Source organism: Dreissena polymorpha, chromosome 1, assembly GCF_020536995.1.
Source record: "Dreissena polymorpha isolate Duluth1 chromosome 1, UMN_Dpol_1.0, whole genome shotgun sequence".
NCBI lineage: Eukaryota > Metazoa > Mollusca > Bivalvia > Myida > Dreissenidae > Dreissena > Dreissena polymorpha.
In genome coordinates, this window is record NC_068355.1 from 97,806,534 (window position 1) to 97,826,662 (window position 20,129).

General features: G+C 34.2%; 1 protein-coding gene across 1 annotated transcript in view; it reads right to left on the reverse strand.

Annotated features, from left to right (window-relative positions):
- Positions 1 to 19,914, reverse strand: part of LOC127866614 (uncharacterized) — a 31,835-nt gene extending 11,921 nt beyond the window's left edge. The window contains exons 1-3 of the mRNA XM_052407294.1: positions 19,801 to 19,914; positions 15,260 to 15,456; positions 13,106 to 13,202 (exon numbers count right to left, since the gene is read on the reverse strand). Coding sequence (XP_052263254.1) covers positions 13,106 to 13,202; positions 15,260 to 15,454 — 292 coding nt within the window. The 5' untranslated portion in view covers positions 15,455 to 15,456; positions 19,801 to 19,914. The remainder of the gene's footprint in view (positions 1 to 13,105; positions 13,203 to 15,259; positions 15,457 to 19,800) is intronic.
- Between the last annotated feature and the right edge of the window lie 215 nt (positions 19,915 to 20,129).

Here is a 20,129-nt window from a genome sequence, read left to right on the forward strand (position 1 = left end):
GGCAGATATATTGGTGAGAATACCAGACTTTTATATGACATTATGCAATATACAGAAGATAACAATATCCATGGACTCTTGAGGCATTCGATACTCTCGAGTTTGATTTTATAGAAAAAACATTAGATTATTTTAATTTTGGTACAACATTTAAAAAATGGATTTCACTTTTCCTACATAATACCTTGACGGCAATTCAAATCAATGGATTTTTATCAGAGTTTATTACAATTGAAAGAGGCTGCCGACAAGGAGACCCAATAAGTTCTTATATTTTTATTCTTTGTGCTGAAATTTTGGCAATTAAAATAAGAAATTGTAATGCAATTAAAGGTACAGTGATAGAAAATATTGAATACAAAATATCTCAGTTTGCTGACGATACATCTCTCTTATTGGATGGCACCGATATTTCCCTCAATTCTACCCTAGATCTTTTAAATAACTTTGCCTTATGTTCTGGATTAAAAATCAATAATGACAAAACAAATCTTATATGGATTGGCTCCAAAAAGTTTAGCATACAATCAATAAAAACTAAATATAAACTAGTGTGGGGCACAACAAACTTTCAAGTTTTGGGAATACTATTTGATGTCGATTTAAAGAAAATGATAGAAATTAACTTCTCAAGTAAACTTGAAAAGCTGCACAATATCAAAAATTTTTGGAAAAGAAGAACTTTAACACCCCTAGGAAAGATAATGTTGTTAAATCATTATTACTTCCCCTTTTAACACTCCTGTTTATAGCACTTCCTAGTCCAGGAGAAAAAGTTTTAAAACAAATACATAACATGTTTTCGAATTTTGTATGGGATGGACCAGCAAAAATTAAACAAACTATTGCTATTAAATCATATGATGATGGAGGAGTTGCCATGACTGATATATATGCTTTTAAAAAAACTAAGAAAATGACATGGTTAAGAAAAATTGTTTCAAGTAATGGAAAATGTTTCCAACCTGTATATTCTATGTTTGATGTGAAGAAAATGTTTAATTTAGGAAAAAATTACATAAAATAATAATAAGTTTAAAAAATTGTTTTTGGAGAGATGTCCTTACATGTTACATTGAGTATATTAATAAACAAAACTTCAGTAAGTGTGAAGATATACTTGATATGCCTTTATTTTATAACCACAATTTTAAGATAGGTATGAATATTATATATAATAAAAATATGTATGATAGGGGAATAAGATATGTAAGAGATATATTGTGCACTTCTGGAGAATTTTTAAAACAATATGTATTAGAAAATCTGATTGGTGTAAAAATTAACTTCCTATTTTATGAAGGTTGAATCAGAACTGTGACGGCTTTTATCAGATTATCAGGACTTCCATTTATATAAAAGTCTAATATACAATGTGCATTTATATCATTCTACTTGAATAACTTAGTATTTGGTTATAATCAAAATAAACTTGTTTATAAATGTTTTAGCTATAATACACTTGTCATTCAAAATGGAATACACTTTTTAATAATGTTAAATGGACAAAAGTGCATGCATCTGTTTTTATTATATCTAGTGACACATACACCCCGTGGTTCCAGACAAGAATTGTTCACAGAATTTTAGGCACAAAATCTTTGTTATTTAAAATGAACATTGTTGACGACAATTTATGTTCCTTCTGTAATGAAAATGAAGAAACCGTATTACATTTATTCTGGGACTGCTTTTTTACAAAGAGAATTGTTAACTATTTTGTAGAATTTTTAAGGTCACATAACGTGCAAAAATGTACTGAAATTTCTTGTCAAACAATGTTATTTGGGTGTACAAGTATAAACATGCCTGATATAAATATTCTAATCGTAGAAATTAAAAAGTATATATTTGTATGCAAGAAAAATGGTCTATTACCTTCAATAACGGGGCTAAATAACTATCTTTGCGTAGCATGGGAGATTCAATCGAAAACAAAAAATCAAGAAAAGGAAATACTAAAGTGGTTTATTGTTAAACTTTTTATAGATTAATAAAATAATCGTGTTGTTGTTTGCTTTAAATATTGAATACCATGGTCGTTTGATTAATGTTTATACTTGTCTTAAGTCCAAACGTTTGATTAAAGTCTATAATGGACTGAAGTCAAAACTATATTTCTTTCTTTTTGTATCATAACATGGCATTTGCGTATGTATCTGTATGTTTGGGCGTGTGTGTGAACTGTATGATTAAAAAGATTCTATTGACATGTATTGTATACTAACAAATTAACTTGTATACTAACAACACAAATTGTAATGATTGTAATGTAATGTATGGATGTGAATAAACGCTATAAATTAAAAAAAAAATCTAGATATGTATTGAATGTTTAAAACTACTATTGAATATGAACACTACTTAGATTTATTGCTCAAGAGTCTACGTTTATAATTTGTGAAGTTAATGGCGTCGGCCCGCCAACGTCTGCCCACCCATTGCGAATTCAGATCGGAAGATACGCACGCAACCATATCAACCGAAGACGTTATTGCCTTTGTTGTAATCAACGGGACATAGAATATCAATTCCATTTTATTTGTGTTTGTTCATGTTACCGTTTTCTATGGCAAACATTCATTAAACGTTTTTGTTACAGGAATCCATCTGTTATTAAGTTCCATAGTTTATCAACATCAACATGTAAACTTGAAATATTAAGCGTGTGTATATATGTAAAGCAAGCATTAACTGTACAAAATACTATTTTAAATACCACTACTTGAAATATTAGTTTGATGTCATTCCTTTGAAAAAAGTGTATGTATCACTTTGCAGTCACAAATATTATTTGAATTATTATGTATACCAAAGTAAATTTAACGTAATGGTTTGTCCGTACTGCCTTTTAAATTATTGTGTTTCTCCTGTTCAAAATCGTTATTGTTCTCTTTTCGTATTTTGTTTAGAAATTTCAGTAACTTAAGTTCTGAAATTTCATTTGACCTACTTACAAACATACAGAGTAATATTTATTTGGTTACCTACTATAGTTTACTGACACGTGATATTACTTTACATTATTTATAACTATATGCATTAAAGACGATGTACTTATATGGAACGTCATAGCTGTCTTACGTTGATACACTTCTTTCTGTCTTCTTTATAATTTGTCTTATTATGTCAAACCGTCGTGATTTTTTGTCCATATTTATTGTTGTCTTGTCAAAACACAGTCGTATTATGTTAAACCGTCTTGTTATCTTGTCTGAATGTGGTGCTGACTTGTCTAAATACAGTCTTATTTTGTCAAACCGTTGTGTTATCTTGTCCAAATGTGACGTTGACTTGTCAAAACACAGTCTTATTATGTCAAACCGTCGTGTTATATTGTCCAAATGTGATGTTGACTTGTCAAACCGTCATGTTAACTTGTCCAAATGTGATGTTTACTTGTCAAAACACAGTGTTATAATATCAAACCGTCGTGTTATATTTTCTAAATGAGATGTTGACTTGTCAAAACACAGATCTATTTTGTCAAACAGTAATCTTGTCCAAAGGTGGTGATGTTGACTGGTCAAAACACAGTTCTACCATGTCAAAACGTCGTGCTATCTTGTCCAAATCTGGTGCTGACTTGTCAAAATACAGACTTATTATGTCCAACCGACGTCTTATCTTTACCAAATGTGATGTTGACTTGTCAAAACACAGTCCTATTATATCAAACAGTCGTGTTATCTTGTCTGAATGTGGTGCTGACTTGTAAAAAGTATAGTCTAATTATGTCAAACCGTCGTGTTATCTTGTCCAACTGTGATGTTGACTTGTCAAAACACAGCCCTATTATGTCAAACCGTCTTGTTATATTGTCTGAATGTGGTGCTGACTTGTCTCAATACAGTCTTATTATGTCAAACCGTCGTGATATATTGTCCATATTTGTTGTTGTCTTGTCAAAACACAGTCGCATTATGTCAAACCGTCTTGCTATATTGTCTGAATGTGGTCCTGACTTAGCATAATACAGTCTTATTATGTCAAACCATCATGTTATATTGTCCAAATGTGATGTTGACTTGTCCAACCACAGTCCTATTTGTCAAACTGTCGTTTTATTTTGTCCAAATGTGACGTTTACTTGTCAAAACACAGTCTTATTATGTCAAACCGTCTGGTTATCGTGTCTGAATGTGGTGCTGACTTGTCTAAATACAGTCTCATTATGTCAAACCATCGTGATATCTTGTCCCTATTTGTTGTTGTCTTGTCAAAACACAGCCGTATTATGTAAAACCGTCTTATTATCTTGTCTGAATGTGGTGCTTCTTGTCTCAATACAGTCTTATTATGTCAAACTGTCGTGATATCTGCGAGTACCAGAAAATCTTTGAAGCAGATCTCAAATAAAGTACTGTATATCATATGATATTTACAAGTTCATGCATATTAAAATATATTGATGCGTCACGTCGCCAAACAATCTCACATTGATCGCGTAAGCATGTATATAATATATTCGTATCGTTCGGATGCGGGTATGTTTTTCTCATCAACAGGTTTTTGTTGTGCATACAGAAAGTAGTATTTTTCATGTTCTTTACCAACATAAGTTTAACGTTAAAAAATCTGTGTTTAAAAATCTATGCATACAAACTAACTATGTTTAATGTGTTTATGTTAGTTTTTTTTTCATAACGCACTTGTAAGTACGAAGGCACACGTTTACCGACACTTGCGTAAAGGTAAGCTCGAAACTGATAAATGTGCAAGTCATATTGAATATGATTAAGCGATGTGAGAAATGTTCACTACCAGTATTCATTTATGAAACAAATACGATGAAATATAATATAGGGCGCATTGTTTTTTAAATAACGCAGCGAATTCAGCAAATGCAGGCTATATATCTAAATTCCCGCGTGGTTAATACAAACGATGACTTAGCAGTATCTGAGATGTCTGCATCGCAATTTCTTGGACCATCTGATATGCCTAGTGGCGTCGAATTCACCTCCATTCTTTTGCTCCGACTCGTTTTGAACCAATAACACACGAATATTATTTAAATAAAATGAATAAATGATATCACATTTGAATAAGTCGACAAACAAATAGAACTTCGCGATCAACACATTTGCATAAGTCGACATACAATAAGAAAGTTACGATCAACTATGGAAGCGTATATGGTACACCTTGATGCTGTGATGATGTCAACATTCTTTGACGACATGATATGAAAAAGGTGTCATGGCATAAAAAATAACTCATCTTGTCGACTATAACTATGATGGCAAGTCATTTTCACAAGAGCATGACGCCAAATATTATGCTGGTTTGTCGACTTAGATCATGTCGACCAAATATTTTTTCGGGAAAATCCGGAAACATTTACGTCGACACTTTAACTTAATGGCGTTATGGCGAGTAAAATTAAGTGGGAAAATATGGAAGCGTATATGGTACAACCTGATGCTGTGATGATGTCAACATTCTTTGAAGGCATGACATAAAAAAGGTGTCATGGCGTAAATAATAACTCATTGTGTCGACAAAAACTATGATGGCTAGTCATTTTCACAAGAGCATGACGCCAAAAATTATGTTGATTTGTCGACATAGATCATGTCGACCAAATATTTTTTCGGGAACAGATGGAAACATTTACGTCGATACTTTAACTTAATATCGATATGGCGAGTAAAATAAAGAGAGAAAACCCTACAAAACTATGACGACATACCATGTTATTTCACAGTAAGTCGATATAAACTAATCCGGCATGACTATATTATTAGGGTGTACCATATTCTATGACGGCATGATATGAAAAAGGTGTCATGGCGTGAAGAATAACTCATCATGTCGACTAAAACTATGATGGCAAGTCATTTTCACAAGAGCATGACGCCAAAAGTTATGTTGATTTGTCGACTTAGATCATGTCGACCAAAAATTGTTTTGGGAAAAGCCGGAAACATTTACGTCAAAACTATAACCTAATGTCGTTATGGCGAGTAAAATAAAGAGGGAAAACTATCGAAGCTTACATGGTACACCCTGATGCTGTGATGATGTCAACATTTTCTGACGGCATGATATCAAAAAGGTGTCAAGGCGTAAGAAATAACTCATCGTGTCAACTAAAATTATGGTGGCAACTCATCTTCACAAGAGCATGACGCCAAAAATATGTTGATTTGTCGACATAGATCATGTCGACCAAATAGTTTTTCGGGAGAAGCCGGAAACATTTACGTCGAGACTTTAACTTAATGTCGTTATGGCGAGTAAAATTAAGAAGGAAAACCTACAAAACTATGACGACATACCAAGTTATTTCACAGAAAGTCGATATAAACTAATCCGGCATGACCATATTATAAGGGTGTACCATAATCTATGACGGCATGCTATGAAAAAGTTGCCATGACGTAAAAAAATAACACATCGTGTCGACTAAAACTATGATGGCAAGTTATTTTCACAAGAGCATGAAGCCAAAAGTTATGTTGATTTGTCGACTTAGATCATCATGTCAGCCAAATCTTTTTCGGGAAAAGCCGGGAACATTTACGTCGAGACTTTAACTTAATGTCGTTATGGCGAGTAAAATTAAGTGGTAAAAGCCACAAAACTATGTCGACATACCATGTTATTTCACAGTAAGTCGATATAAATTAATCCGGCATGACCATTTCATTGGGATGTACCATATACGCTTCCATAGAAAACCCTACAAAACTATGACGACATACCATGTAATTACACAGTAAGTCGATATAAACTAATCCGGCATGACCATATTATTGGGGTGTACAATATACGCTTCCGTAGGAAAACCCTACAAAACTATGACGACATACCATGTAAATATTTCAAAGTAAGTCGATATTAACCTATCCGGAATGACCATATTATTGGAGTGTACCATATTCTATGACGGCATGATATCAAAAAGGTGTCATGGCGAAAAACATAACTCATCGCGTCGACTAATTCTATGATGGCAAGTCATTTTCACAAGAGCATGACGCCAAAAATTATGTTGATTTGTCGACTTAGATCATGTCGACCAACTATTTTTTCGAGAAAAGCCGGAAACATTTACGTCGAGACTTTAACTTAATGTCGTTATGGCGAGAAAAATTAAGAGAGAAAAACCTACAAAACTATGACGACATACCATGCTATTTCACAGAAAGTCGATATGAACTAATCAGGCATGACCATATTATTGGGGTGTACCATATACGCTTCCGTAATCAACACAATGGAATTATTCGATATTTGAATAATAAAACAAGATAAGTATTGATGCAAAGCATCAAAGGGCGTCGGGTATTTGAGTGTGAAAGGCACTCAATGAAGTTACATGGAACGATTTTTTTTCTACTGTAAATATTAATATATTGGCCGATTATTTTAAACCAAAAAGAAAAAGATACTGGTATAACCATTATCTATGATTTTGTGTTATAACCCCCAAATAACCATTATCTATGATGTTGTGTTAAAAAACCCAAATAGCCATTATCTATGATTTTGTGTTGTAATTCCCAAATATTTCATAGTTCATTTTATTAACATTGGTTTCCTTTTTTTACTGGCATCTGTGTGCAGTTTTCATTAATGGAACAGAACTGTGTAGGTTTTAAAAAATCTGCTTCATCTTGTAAGCGTAATTTCATATTTTTCTCAACTTCAAGGGAAAATGATTCTGAACTTATTCTTACGTTGCTCATTTACGATAGGGGTTTAGTACTCATTGATATGAAAACACTGTAAACGTTTAAATGTGTTTACGAACCCCCCACCCTCTCACACATATATTTCATGGGCATAATAAAAACAAAAAAATGGTTACAATAAAACAGCATATTTATTTAAACTAAAATGTCTACATCAAAACAAAAAGTTAACATAGAACACAAATAAAATAATTTGATTCTACTGGGGCTCGAACCTTGGGCCTCTCACATGTGAAGCGAGCGTGTAACAACTACACTACGGAACCGCTTGAAAAATCACCTTCTAACTAAGATATTAATAAGTGACTGTAGTGTAACGGTTATCGATAAAGCAATAAACCGTGTAATCGCTGTCGTCTCGTAAAATTAAAGAAAATACGCGTTAACCAAAATTCGAAGAGCAAAAGTCTGCGCTATTGTTAGAAAAACCACAAAATAAATATATTTTGATTATTTTTTGTTTTTATACAAAATCAGAAAGTTTCACCGGTTCGCATATTTGCCCAGTCCCTGTGATCTTTTATTATTGCCCAGTCCCTGTGATCAGTTATTAATTAAAAGAATTTGCTTTGCATTATTGGCAATAAATGTTGTAGTAAATGTAATAGGCACAAATGTAGTACTTATTTACACTAATTTACACAAAAAGTCACCACTATGAAAGATATTCTGACAACAAAAATATATTCATTGATCCGTAAAATAACTTCTCCTACCATAAGCGAAAAAAAACGTATTACATACGAGTCGCCGCACTTCAGTGCGACGCCAATAACGATCACAGCAGACTTCGAGCCCCTGCACTACTTACCCAAAAAATAACTCGATGACGTAATCACTGGGGGCTGACGGGGTCAACGCGTAGTCCGTTTCGCTACGACGTCGGGTATATGTTTTACTACGAAAACATTGTGTAAATACACTACTTAATCAGACGAGTTTCATCTTTTCTGGTGTTTATGGATTAGGGAACGGAACATCCAGTAATGGTAGGTACTTATTTTCAATAACAAACTTATAACAAATGCGCGTAGTTGCAATCTTTAAGTTTATTTTGAGCTAAAATCGAAATATTTTGATTTGAAGCAATGCATAAGGTGGTTATTCTATTAAAGTAGCCAATTACGGTAACTTAAAATAAAACTACATGTTACTTTGATTCAGTGTATATTACACATTTTAAAGTACAAAACAGATGACGAACATGTATTTTTATTATTCAATGCTTTGTTTCGAAGGAAATTACAAGTCGCTTTATGTATAGGTTTCGCACAGAGTATGTATTGGTTGCGCAACGAAGTACAAATATTATGTATAGGTTGCTCAACGAAGTTTCTGTATCCATTTCAGGACATATCACATGCAGTTTGCAGTTACTGCAGACTGCCATTTCCCAATGCAAAAGATGCCGTGCTTTACTGTGCGCATGAACATCCAAATGAAAAGGTTGAACCCGGTGAAAGCCGGCAGAGTCCCGGCAGAGTCCCGGCAGAGTCCCGGCAGAGCCCCGGTGTACCGTCACTACGCCGGCACTCACCGGGGCTATACCGGCATCAGACCCCGGCAGAGCTGCGCCAACGCTCCGGTTTAACCGGGGAAACCGGGGCTCCACCGGGAAAGTATTCAAATGTTTAATACCTCCGGGATGAACCAGGAGTTACCGGAAAGGACCGGCAATGACCGGCTTGGCACTGGAAACAACCGGGTTTGCACCGGGAACAACCGGGACGGCACCGTCAGAGCAACGGTTTACTTATTTAACGTAGCTATAAAGGGACTCTGCCGGCATTCACCGGGGCTTCACCGGGGCGTTGCCGTAGCTCTGTCGGGGTGTGTTTGGGCCCCGGTGGAGCTAAGGTGCCGTCCCGGTTGTTCCCGGTGCAGTCCCGGTTGTTCCCGGTGCCACGCCGGTCGTTGCCGGTCCTACCCGGTGACTCCCAGTTCATCCCGGAGGTATTAAACATGTTAATACACGCCCGGTGGAGCCCCGGTCGTCCACGGTTCATCCCGGTGGAGCACCGGTTCATCCCGGTAGGGCCCCGGTTCATCCCGGTAGATGCCTGATCACGCTCTGGGGCGCCGCCGGCATCATAGTGAGACTGGGCCTCAACCGCATTGTAACACGAGGTAAATTTACCGGCCGTCATGTACGCAGTTAACAATAACCTGTGACAGAAACCCACTCCCACACCTTTACAACAATATATTGATTAGGCAATTGCGGATTTGTGCCATTGGGGTCCTACTTTCCACACCTTACGGCTGTTACAGGTGTGGATTTTACAGGTAAAATCATTTACACGAACATGAAATTCATCTCAAAATTAGTTGACGTTAACCGATTTTCAAGAAAATCGCTTTGATATATACAATGTAAAAATCAAAATCCGTATGAGATAAATAATGATCGAAGCTGGGACATGGGATTTACTTTGACATAAGCAGAGTTTCGAGATAAGCGAGTTGTGGATAACGAGTTCGAATGTTATTTGGTAAGGAGTACCGTATGTTGAAAACCTATCGTCGGTCTCTATCAAAATGAAAGTATAAGGGATTGTTACAAGGTGAAGATGCGTCATTTTTACTGAGACCGACGACATTAGGTTCTCGACTCTCTACTTTCATCTTATATATGGATTTTCGATTTTAATCGCTCCCTTTGGCCTAGTCGTGAATTTAATTTTATCATAATAATGTGCATTACAATGTCGACTGTGCGCTTCGGATCATGTTGTGCCGTTGTTACTAACTCTTCCTCAAAGGAAACATCCAGCCACTCCATAACTCTGTATTAAAAAAAAACAACATTTCTTTATTTTGCCTTTGAGATAACCTATACGTCTTCTGTGAGAAACGCATACACGCTAAAGCGTTGTCGTAGCGAGGCATATACGTATACTGTCAGAGACATGATCATGCCTAATAATAATATTTAGCCTTTATTTGTGATAACTGGGTCACCCTACACATTTCTAAACACATCAGTGACTTAACGATACATAGATCAATATGGAAATTGTAAACCTGTGTCATTAAAACACAGTTGTAAACCTTAATTGCATTTTTTAAAGTGAAACTTGACTTCGGTTTGATAAAACAGCGGTATATTTCATGTTTAACCGCATAAAGCAGACACATCTTGGATTATAATTTGATGTAACAGACCCATGAAATGTCATTGTGCTTAAATTTAGAGTTTTATTAGAAAAGCATAATCTTAGCTGTTTAACACAATTTCCGACTTATCCGTTCTCGATGTCATGTGTATTCAAACACTGTATTCGTAGTAAAACATATACCCGACGTCGTAGCGAAACGGACTACGCTTTGACCTCGTCAGCCCCCAGTGGTAATGAACACATCGTCAGAAGAAATATCGATTTAAAAATTACGCAATTTTAACCTCAACGGGTCCTCGTCTTCGACTTAAAATTTTACAACGATCGATATAGAAGAAGCTTTTTTCGTGTGTTAAAAATAATCAATTGGATAAAACTTTAAAATAACAGCGTTTTATTGAAACAAACTGAATTTTAAAGCTACTGTATACATTTCTCAAACGCTGGTTCTTTTTTTTTTATCTGAGTGAATAATAGATGGAATAATTCAAACCAGTTGATTTACTTCAATATTTTTTAACACGAAGAAATTTATGTGGTTGACTTAATAGTAAGACACTATTGATAAAGGATAACCGAAATAAAGTAGGTTTATTTGTACTATCCGCGTGAATTCATCGTGGCAACTAGATTTACAAGTATTTTGTTTTAAATATATATGTTTAAATTTCATATTTAATGACTTACAGACATTTGATACTGTTCTTTAACCTCATATTTGGTTACATAACGTTCACTAATTATGCGTGAATAATTCTAACCAAACTATATGTTTGTGTAAAGATCTGTTCTGCTCGGGTCATCTAATAACTTCTTTTAATACTTCTTATATTACTTAAATTTGTTTAGCTTTAAAAAAACTCAATTGCGTCCGCGATAGTGCATGGTGCACATGTATAAACCGTTTATGGTAAGTAATTATAAACTGTAGTAAAATTTCGATTTAGAAAAAATATATGTATTTTCACATACATGTAGAGCACACGCGTTAACCAAAAATAAAACGCTTTTGACAATCAAATAACTAAAATTTAGTTAAGTGTTTTGAAAAAATCAACTTGGTTAACGTGTGCGCTGTTGAGATAAAATGATGATAAACATTAAAAAGTGCTTGCAATCGGCGTTGTTCGAAGAAACACACGAGTATGGAACGTTCATTGTGACGTCAAATAAGTAACGTACAAGGCAATAACTAAATGCAATATTTAACTTTCACAAACATTAATATTTTTAGGGTAAATAACAACCCGTTACGTCCAACTTTTCATTTAACAAAAGGTGAAAAGGTACCTTTAACAAAGCAAACCTAAACAGGCGTATTTTATTCGGTCTTCCATTTATTTATTTGTGTACTCTGACGTTTGCACAAACACCAGTTTTTAAAAAGGGGGAGGGGTACTGTGTTCACAAGTTATTAAAATGGGGGTTAATTTTTAAATTTTCATGTATTTATTGAGATAGCCTGTTAGAAGCATCCTGGTGTTCATGATAGGTAAACTGTGATGGTTCTTGAGTCAACCATTCCATAAAAACTGCTGAGTAAAACCTTATATATGGCCTAAACAACATGCAGATACCCCGCGTAAAGCGTAAACAATCACGCACTTGCGTATAAAGTCCTATTAATAACTTTTTAAATATGGATAATGTATGTACAGAGCTAATACCTAAGTTAAATGGAAATAAAATCATCCTGTTTGTTAAGATAATGTCGAATAAATATGGTAAATGTACAAACATTTCATAAGTTCGCAGGAAAATATCGAAAAATCAACCGTTGGCCTCCATTGTGTACACCAGGTACTATTTTTCTCACACCATACAAGTTATTGCGTATTGTCCAACCCCCGTTATAAGGTTTTCTGCAAATTATTTTACACCCAATTATCGATGCATTAGACGAGAATTGCGGGATAACGATGCTTCAGATGAGATTAGCGGGATAATATAATGTCTGTCGCTTTTCTAAATAGAAACACCATTACCATAAGCACACATGGTATACAAAACCGGAATCCCATAGCATATAAACAGGTCAGGCAAATATCTTTTCACATGGTGTATTGAATGCTATATAACAAAAATATATTAAATATATTAAATTACGCGAAACAAGTAATCAAGACTGCACACTTGATAAATTTACAGACACAAATATTTTTCCTAAATACGGTTCTAAAATAGCCAAACTAAAATTAACAAAATGAATTGAACAATTTACAAAATGGAGACATTGTTTTATTATAACTCTGATGGTAACTTAAAATATTAAACAATTCATACCTCTCTTTTTCAGTGAAGACTTGCACGTGGCGTTACTGGCATCATTGCGACTGGAATTCTGGCGCTGGTATTCTGCTTTTGCCTTCTCAATGACTTCCTAAAATCAGCGGAAATGTATCGAGATGGGCTGATTTCTGGTCATTCTATTGCGTGTATCATGAAGTTCTTAACAATACTATCAATCATAAAAACTAAATGAATATCTCAGAAAACTTCACATCGTTCATATAAATGTTTGCGATAATTTCCTTGGAAATAAAGCATTATATTTCCATTTAACATGTCACCTTTATCGTTAGAAAATACAGCGAAACAATTGTCCATAAAACAAGTAAATTGGCTTTCTTTTTTAATTCCTTTTTAAGTTGTCCTTCTGTTGCTCATTTTTCGCATATCCCATTTCACACCACCCGTCTTTAACAAGCAATTGAGCAATGTTACATCATTCTTCTACTTTTCAATAAGAATATGCAATCATGTAAATGTATCATTCTAACATTTCCAAAGAAAATTAAAATTCACATACTATTGTTTACAATTATCAAACGGTCGCTTTTGAGATGAGTTTTAAAATAACGTTTTGAATAACTAAAATTTTAATTATATGTTATTATATAAAACACGTGTAATCATTAATTCAAAGTTTTTTCATCAAGTATACGATATATTTAATATGACTCTCATGAAAATGCACATACAATTGATACATTATTAATACAGATTTTTTTACAACACCTGCATTAGTCTAGTCTATGTTTTTGGTCGGCCATCTTGGTGGCCAACTTGGATTTAGACCCCGTGGGCATGACATTTTTCTTGGGAACAAAAATTTTCTTTTACCAAAGACAATGAAGTACATCATCAGCATATTTAAACAAAAAAAGGTTTCAATCATGCACCGTGGACCTCCGTTCCTACTAGACTACATGTTCTCATGTACAAATCAGACACAATTCGACAATTACCGCTAGCGTTATTGTAACTGCGCAAAGCCACAGAGTGGCTGTTGCTCAGTTGGAGATGCAATAGGGCTTTTGTTCATAATCGAAATTAATTTTTAATTTGTATTCCATGTTTTTTTGTGTTGCTTTTTCCGTAAAAATCCGCATTGACAATACAACAATAATCAAAGCGCTGAATGCACTGAAGTTGTTCGCTATTGCATAATCTTAGACGCAACTCAGTTTTCACAATTCTGTTATAGCTTTTTATATCGCAAGTTTGAAATGAACACAAACCATTCAAATTTATTAAGAGTGTGTCTTAAAGCACAGGTCGAGATGTGTGTGCACTGTTTATCCTCATATTTATGTTATAGAGATAACGTAGACAAAATAACAACAACATGTCTCTTTTTTTCACAACTTGTTGCTGCACTGGCAACCATCTTCAGAATTTTGGTTGCCTTGCCAAAGAATAACAAGCCTATAATCATGTACATGTTGTGGTATGTGTATCTAATACTTTATCTATTTTCTTTATATTATTGAGCAACAATTTTGCCCACATGACATACTATAAATGCAGCATTAAGCCCCGTTTTCCCTGAAAGCAGTCAATATGTACAGATTTCAATAATTAGCTGGCCAATGTCGTCGCACATGCTGTTATAAACACTTGACTGGCCAATATCCTCGCAAGAGCTCTTAAACACTAATATTGATAACATACAGGCAGTCTGCAGTGTACCAGTGGTGAAGTATAAACAGGCAGTGGTTATCGTTCCTAGCGTAGCTAACAGCAGACTGACTTGCAGTCATCGTTCCTAGCGTTGCTAACAGCAGACTGACTTGCAAAACTGCCTCTATATTAGTTGCTCGCTAACGCTCATAATTAAAAAGTTTAACCGTTACTTAAACAATCAACAAGAATAATATTGTGGACATTTAAAAAAAGCTATCCCTTATCCATGGCATGCGGTTATACTGCCTTTCATTGATGCACAGTGCACCGAAGTGAAGGGTAACTGTTATGCCGATGTTTGTATTTATCGCAATTGCTTTTTAAATCTATTTTATCGTTTTTCGCGTGTTACTTCTATTGTCGAATGATGGGCTTAATTGATTTGTTGCAGGTTATCCATATCTTATAAAAGTTCTGTTTATAAATTTTTTGGTGAAAAGTCACCTGTTATGGCGATGAAATAGACCTTACCTGTACAAACTGATCGACGAGGTGTTTATGTTCACATTCCTCGATGGTGGTTTCCATATAAACGTTGTCTTGACCCTTTGATCTCGTTGACCGCATTCGCGAGTATGTGCAATTGGTGCTGTCCACCTGAAAGACGCCCATGACGTCACCCGCGACAACCTTATTCTGCACGACCAAATCGCCCTCACCGACCATGCCTAAAAGTAACAAAATTAAAACTAGTCTAAGCATATTTTTTAAAACGTCATCATTTGGTAGGCAAAACATACGCAATTATTACATGTGTACATCACACACGCATTTGTTATGAAAGGTGTACAGGTACTGCTATCAGGTATAAAATATTGATACATGGTTTACCAATACTATATTCTTATCATGGATTGCTACTCTTTTCAACATATAATCAGATTGTTAATTATGATGAAATCGAGAATGTTCAGAATTGTACTCAATTTTGTTTAAAAGGCATACTCATGCCATAGTTGGCCCATTATTGACGATGCTGCGAAGCATCTCGTCTAAGTTATCATACCATGAAAAACATCTTCACAATGGCGACCTATGTAAAAGACCGAGCCAGTCCGATTGAGATAGCTCGATTTTTCTAATCGGCATACCTCGCTGATTATCATTGATAAAGGTAAAGGAAGCTCAGCTATAAATAGGACAGCATATTCTGGGAAAAAGAGTTGATAATAGTTTGAAAACGTTAATTTTAAATCAGTTATATTCAAACCATTATGTGGTTATGGATCAATGAAACAACTACGCATTTTCTGTATTGTATTTGACATTTGTCGTGATTCTGTAAATAAATTGCGAATGAAAACGTGTATAATTAACGTTTAACGCGATCATGAGTGTAAATAAAACGAATTATTTCGAGCCTGCCATTTGTAAACGTTATAGCGAGTATGGTATATGAACAAAATAATAGCCGTACGACATCTATAAAACTCGCTCTTATGGGTGCTTTCTCATCTGGCATATTTGATAAACTTTTCAAACAGAAATTACAGAGCCACATCAGTGCACATACTATGTTTGATAATTCATTCGTTTGTTGGATATTGTTTGCTGTTTTAAACACATATTAGGTCATATCGCGGAGATTAAGTTAACCTTACCATGTGTTCATGGGCGAACTCACGTATTCAAGTGCTCTTACGACTATGTGCTCATACCTACTTTCGGGAATCACCATGAACACATATTAGGTCATTTCGCGAAGATTAAGTTAACCTTTCCATGTGTTCATGGGCGAACTCACGTATTCAAGTGCTCTTACGACTATGTGCTCATACCTACTTTCGAGAATCATCATGAAATTATTGCCGTACTTGACGAACAAACATGCCAAAGCTTATTGAATTAGAGAAAAAACAATAATCAGAAGAGAAAAAATATATGTTCATGCACATGGGCATGTGAAATCACGTCCGTACACATAACATCATTAACTTAGGAAAGGAAACAACGTTATATAAAGTTTAGTACACATGTGATATACATATGAAATTAAAGAGCATCGTGAAATCAAAGAGCATGTCCAGTTTTGAATATATCTGCTGAAACGTAATGTTATAACCCACAAACGTTTTACTGAACGTTTTTTAAGATAAGTGGTACAGAAAATACACGTCGAATATCTTTTTAAAGATATTTCTTGTTTTATTTGATTGTAACCCGCCTCCCAGTTTCGCTGAATGGGTTAAGTTCCCCACAGGTACTACTTCCCCGTAACCCCAATATTTTTTTCGTACCCAATTTTTTTTCGTACCCTATGTTTTTCGAATTCAATTATTTTTCCTACCAAAATTTTTTTTCGTACCCAATTTTTGTTTCGGACCCAAATTTTGTTCGTAACCAAATTTTTGTTTCGTACCCAATTTTTTTTGGCATAATTTTTGTACCCAAAATTTTCGTACCCATTTTTTTCGTACCCAAAATTTACGTACCCACATACACAATTGTGGTGATGTAGATAAACTTAAATTGATGCTTTTATATCCATCCTCTTCAAAAGCATCGTCACACCAGTACTGTCAGTACTTTGATTCATTATAGGCGACTGACTGACTTAAATGACTATACATTGGCCAAAAACTCCATTTGTAAGTGACCATAACCTTTAACCGCTAATTACGTTTACACGCAAAATCCATTTATGCGACGAATTAGTCGAAGGAATTGCCTGTTTGAATGCTTGGGGACTGGTTGAGCGTAACGTATTTTCTTATTGGCACCATACGTTAGCATCAATTAATAAATTTTATCGCGAACTTTACATCAGCATGATTGCCCATAGCTCACGGGTTGGATAGTTCAATGTCAAATGTTATTGTGTTTTGTGTAATATATATTTAAAATGAAAATAACAGAGTCTACGCATCATTGACAAATAATTAAACATTATACGAGTTTACACGTCGTATGCATTAAAGTTCATAACACATTTTTTGTACAGATAAACATCATACATTAATAGGAGACTTTTCTAACGCGACACTTTTAAGACTTGAATATTTGAGTAATTATTTAAAATTTTGGATTAAAAAATTTTCATTTGATCATTTGACTACATTCTGAGAAAGCTTACTATAAAGTCATTCATCCTTGACAATCGGACGCTTAAGCACGTGTGGTATGTATAGTTTCATCTGTTTGCTCGTGTTTTAGTAGAAGTTCATCGTTATTGTGTATTCATCTGCTCGTTTCGTTTAATTGTACGCAATATGGTTGACATTTTGACCGTAATTCTGCAATATTGTATTACCCGTTCTGAGTAAATATTTAAGCGTGATCTTTGCAGATATGAGTATTCACGTGTGTTTATTCGAGCAAAAGTCGTATGTTAATTCTTTTGATAATATTTTGATATTTTAATTTTCAAATCAGCCTCTTTTCTTCCTCATTATATAGCGATGCAAGTCCATTCTTTAGCATTGGTAAATTCGGAAATTAGGAATTAAGAGTGTTTAATAGAGCCTTAGCTTAACGGAAATTCTTCAATTATTTTCTCTCCGACAACAGTTAATACTGAGTTGACATACTCATCATTCAAAGTGTTGCTTTTTTAACCAAAAGAATAACTTAAAACAATTAATTATATTCGATTTAGACATACATTATACGATCCAATTTTACTTTTAAAGTTCACGTTATTTATGAATTTTCTTTATATACCGGCGCAAATTCAGCAAAAAAAATGTCATGATTTATTTCATTAATATTTTGCAAATGAATATTTCATCAATATTATAATAAAAATTATTCAATAAATTACATTTTGTTTATTAACTGACTCAGACTTCTGATCTGTACAAAGTATTATATTGATCAATTTGTCCAAGGACTCTAAAATGCTTTTGAAGCTTTCTTTCTTGATGACAATATTAACACTTTTTTTCTTACTGGAATGAAGGGACATTTAAAGATGTTGTCTTAATATACCTCAAAGTATTGCCATAGTCAATGACCTATGTATGAAACATCTAACAGAATAAAACAACATCAGTAAGCAGACTTTCAATAATTGCTATTAGACATAAAAGTTTATCCCACATATATTGTTAACACAAAACCGTATTCCAATTTACCTTGTACATTTTATGAATAATATTATTTTATGTATAACGAAGCCGAAAAAACATTGATAAGTATTTTTTCAAAAGAATCATTTGGTCCAAACACAACATATACATACTTCCACACATTTTTAGTTGAAAATCGGTTTGCACATTTTCATCAAAACGTTTCATTTGATTATATTATAATACTTACTACCATAAAAATTATGATCTATTTACGTCCAAGTATTCTTAACTTAAAGCACAATAACGAAAAAACATATCAAATTCCATATTTTAAGATAGCTTCACCCCTCGCGAGTTCGATTTTTCTGTTATCACTAGCGTGTGTTGTTTACAGAGATCACGGATCTGGAAAGAAAGTGCAATTATTATGGTTCCCCTAAGGCATGTGGTATTTAAATTATAAACAAAACGGCCTTTTAATTATAAACCAAATCCGTATTCTGGGAACTGCAATCTAGCTTAGCCGGCTATGTAGTGCGATTCTGCTTGGTTTACAGACATTCTCATTTACACGAAGGTTAACATTATGAGACATTTTGCTGTGTATTATTGTTCTGTCTTTTGTCTGAACCAAAATGTATCTTATTATGACAAATAACAAGACATGTTTTTAAATACGACAATAAGCGCATAAATAAATACTGAGGCAATTTTATCAAAAATATAAAGCAACTGTTACAATAAAATATCATCTTGGACCCCGATTTTTTGTCATGCCCCATGATTAACGTGAGAATATTCAAAATTTGTTCTGTGATTATCGCAATCATATACCACTCAATAATATCATAAGCGACCATAACCTTATGCTGATGGGTACTTCTATTTACATAACTATTTAATTAATTTTCAGGAAAATATAAACAACGAACATTGTCCGAAAATAATGGTAAATTAATAAATATGTTTAGTACTTAAAAACAACAAAATATAAAAACGTACCTCTAAATGTATGAAGATTTCCGCACTCCTTTGTCACTTTCTATATAAACATAAATAATACTATTACCGCACGCTAAACTGTGTAACATTTATTGTACCTAAGACCAATATTTCAATTATTGCCAAAATGGTCAAAGCACATTACATAGATTTGCAATACCGATATTGCTGCTTTACTGCTTTGCGCACACCATAGTTACGATGGAACGTCAGTGTCAACTGTCGTCTGCAGATGATTGAGTCGCTCAGAAATCAATACACGGGTTACAACAGCGTCCATAGCATGTTAAGGTTGCAGAAAAGGAATTATTGGAACGGTGGTGGTGGTA